The following is a 3292-nucleotide window of genomic DNA, read 5'->3' on the forward strand; positions in this document are numbered from 1 at the left end:
GTAATCGTGCGGGCAGAGGGGAGTATCTTTGCTGGTGTCGTGGTGTTTCGGCTCGGCATGAACGAGGAGTAGTGGATGACCTTGGATGATATGAAGTAATTAAAGAAGTGATCGACTAAAACGCCAATGTACTGAGCATTCTAGAACAGACAGCCAGGAGAGCACGATGGATTATCACTGTTCAAGTCGTGAATCGCCTAAAATTGATGATGTACTATTTGAAATGACGTGTCAATATGCGAATAGTTTATAAAATTAAAGGGGTGTAATATTGCACAAGTTAATACTCAATCTCTGTGTTGATATCACTTCATTAGAGCTCTAATAGAGCTCTTTCGAAATCAATTTGAGCTAGAGTTCCAGTTTGGCCCACCAAAATCAAGCAATTTGATTGGCCAAGGCTTGTTTGGCGAAAATCAAACTTGATTGGCATCTCAAGGACCATCGAGTTTCGAGTTTGTAGTTCATTGGATAAAACAAGTGCGTACTTGTTGGGCATTTGTGAATCCATCTATGGCACTCCTTGCACCCCAGCTTACGCTCGAGCAAACCGTTGCGCTCGTGGCGATCCTCGTTCATCGCGCCAATGGCCGGTGGTGGGTCCTCCGTCGCCTGTTGCAAATATGCGTGAGTAGACAATTACTGCGATTGTGACGTGCACCAGGAATCCGTACGTACACTAACCAGTTCAACACAACGCTGGACAGCCCAACAGCGATTGAGCTCTACCGCTTCACGATTGACCAGCTCGCCCTTCTCACTGCAAAGCTTCGACTTCCCGATCCCGTCGTTACGCCTGCAGGAGATAACGTTCGAGGACTGGAATCCCTGACCATGTTATGTCGACGCTTTGCGGAGCCGTCGAAGCTACACACGATTGCCAACGAGTTCGGGCGTTCACAAGCCGCTGTTAGTCGCATTGTGCTGTGTGTTGCGCGCATGATATACACGTTCCATGCTGACTTGTTGTACATGAACGACGGCCTTGTCCGTTCACGAATGGAGCGATATTGCCAGGCTGTCAAGACGAAGGGAGCACCCCCTCCAAAATTGTTGGGGGCTCATTGATGGTAATAAAATTGATGGTAATCTTGATTGTTGTCGGAACTATAAACTATTAATAGTTGTTGTTATTGATGGAAATCTTGATTGTAATCTGAACTATTTACTTCGACTACTATCAAGTATGCCCGTACGATTCCAGCAGTTGGTCACCGTCGATGGCGATACTGCGCGCCATGCTTCCTTCGCCCAGCCCATTGCAACGACGAGAGTACTTCGTACAACCGATCTTGCTTGTCAACCAAGGAGATGCGCAACTTCGTGCTTCAAAATAACACAACGCTACAGTATTGATGCCTTTCACTCTTTGCATTTGAATTTTCAAAACGTTCTGTGTAAGTTAATAAATATAAGATTATATAAATTATAGATTTTGCCCCGTTTAAAAGTCAGAGGGAAATCAGTAGGTAGATTTGGTATGATTTCCACCCTGGATACTGTAGAACCTCGCTGCAACATTTGATTGGCTTATCTGAAATTTCTTGTCTCTGATTGGCTATTATTATATTTGTTTGTATGTCGTTTTTGTGGCTTACAATTCATCATATGTCGCCGGGACGTTGCAGGTTCAGTAAAACGGGACCGAAGAATTGGGAACTTTTACAATATATATAGTCCTTTTCGTACTCACTTTTGTATGAGTCCAGTGTCACACTAATTTCAGTCATTGGTCCAAGAGTGGATTTGATTGGCTACTTGATTTGTGATCTCAGTTTTGATTAGTCGATCGATTGTCTCCCGATTTGGTGCTGCTCATTCGATTGAGCACCCCACTCAAATTTCGAATGGACTTGATAATATATATATATATTTCAAAGGGGAGTTGGGTTATTACATAGCACGCAACACGTATTTGTACTGGTTTGTCTGCTTGAGCGATCCCTTTTGCACCATGCCGCGAATGGCTCGCTGGATCGCGTTCGGATTGTGTCCCTGACAATCACAGCATAACATAAACACCCACTCGAATCCCCTCGGTAGAAACTACTAACTACTACTAGTACTACTAGTACCTGAGATTCGAGCTTGATATACAGCGCTGTCGTGTCCATGCGCACGCCGACATGAACCATCTTGAGGATAGCTTCCTCGACGACCGCGGCCTTCTCATGGAACGCCCCAAAGAGGCCGCGGGTGCCGCCATCCTGCGATGCATTCATCGTCGATACTTTGAACAGCCGAATGGCTTCTTGGACGTTCTCCGAAGTCACTTGAATCTTGAGATGCATCTTGGCCAGACTCTCCGAGATGCGCACCAATGCCTCTAGCTGCCGCACCGTGATGGGAATCGCGCGCGCTTTCTCATCCTGGCGCACTGTGTCCCGAACTTGCACGTAGAAGTCCTGCAATGCCTGGGTCGCGTCCATCGATAGTCGCGGCGCAATGCGCTGCCGGCAGTACGTGATGAAACGCTTCATGAGCGCTGGTTCAATCTCCTATGCAACAACATGCACTTGTGATCAGTATATATATATATATATATATTGTCAAATTGATTGAACGAAATCGGCACACAAATATCGATCGACCAATCAAAATCCACGACACGAATCAACAAGCCAATCAAATCGTATCAATCATTCAACATCGAATGTAGTGAGGGACTTGTTTTAGTGTAACCCTCGACAAGTTTGACATACAAGATCTCAGTACAAACAAAGCATTGGCTGAAAGAACTATATATATAACATCTCAGTACAAACAAAGCATTGGCTGAAAGGACTATATATATATCATCTCAGTACAAACAAAACATTGGCTCAAAGGACTATATATATATATATATATATATACCCCCTGGGTATCTTGCTGCGGTTGGTTGAGCTGGTTAGTATGGACGCGAACGACGTGCGCCGCCATATTGCGATCGCGAGTCTCGTCCTGAATGTCTCGCACGATGAAGATCAGATCGAATCGACTGAGGATCGTGCTCATGAGATCGATGTTATCAGACGCACTGCGCATGTCATCATAACGGCCAAACACGGGGTTTGCCGCCGCCAACACGGACGCCCTATATACATATGAAACCTTAAGACAATCGACTACACGAGTGTATAAATATATATATATATATAGTATTGTCAAGTCGATTCGAAATTATAGTGGGTGGGTGCTCAATCGAATAAGCAGAATCACCAAATCGACACACAATCGATGATGATCGACCAATCAAAACCCACAACACGATTCAAGTGACCAATCAAATTATCCACTCTTGGAACAATTC

The 3292-nt window shown here is 44.8% G+C and overlaps 2 protein-coding genes across 4 annotated transcripts in view; one reads left to right on the top strand and one right to left on the bottom strand.

Moving 5' to 3' along the window:
• Nucleotides 1-513: 513 nt before the first annotated feature.
• Nucleotides 514-1068, top strand: H257_11371 (hypothetical protein; the record flags this gene model as incomplete). The annotated part of the gene is made up of 2 exons (XM_009838269.1): nt 514-627; nt 688-1068. 2 exons carry the CDS (start codon nt 514-516, stop codon nt 1066-1068), a joined length of 495 nt encoding a protein of 164 aa, XP_009836571.1.
• Nucleotides 1069-1826: 758 nt separating this feature from the next.
• Nucleotides 1827-3292, bottom strand: part of H257_11372 (hypothetical protein) — a 4364-nt gene continuing 2898 nt past the window's right edge. For 2 of the 3 annotated variants that reach the window (XM_009838272.1, XM_009838270.1), the window contains 3 exons: nt 2857-3076; nt 2076-2498; nt 1827-1995 (listed from right to left, as the gene is read on the bottom strand). In XM_009838272.1, coding sequence (XP_009836574.1) covers nt 1894-1995; nt 2076-2498; nt 2857-3076 — 745 coding nt within the window. In that variant the 3' untranslated portion in view covers nt 1827-1893. The remainder of the gene's footprint in view (nt 1996-2075; nt 2499-2856; nt 3077-3292) is intronic. The other variant, XM_009838271.1, reaches the window with a different exon arrangement.

The sequence above is a fragment of the Aphanomyces astaci genome, assembly GCF_000520075.1.
Source record: "Aphanomyces astaci strain APO3 unplaced genomic scaffold supercont1.33, whole genome shotgun sequence".
NCBI classification, from domain to species: domain Eukaryota; phylum Oomycota; class Saprolegniomycetes; order Saprolegniales; family Verrucalvaceae; genus Aphanomyces; species Aphanomyces astaci.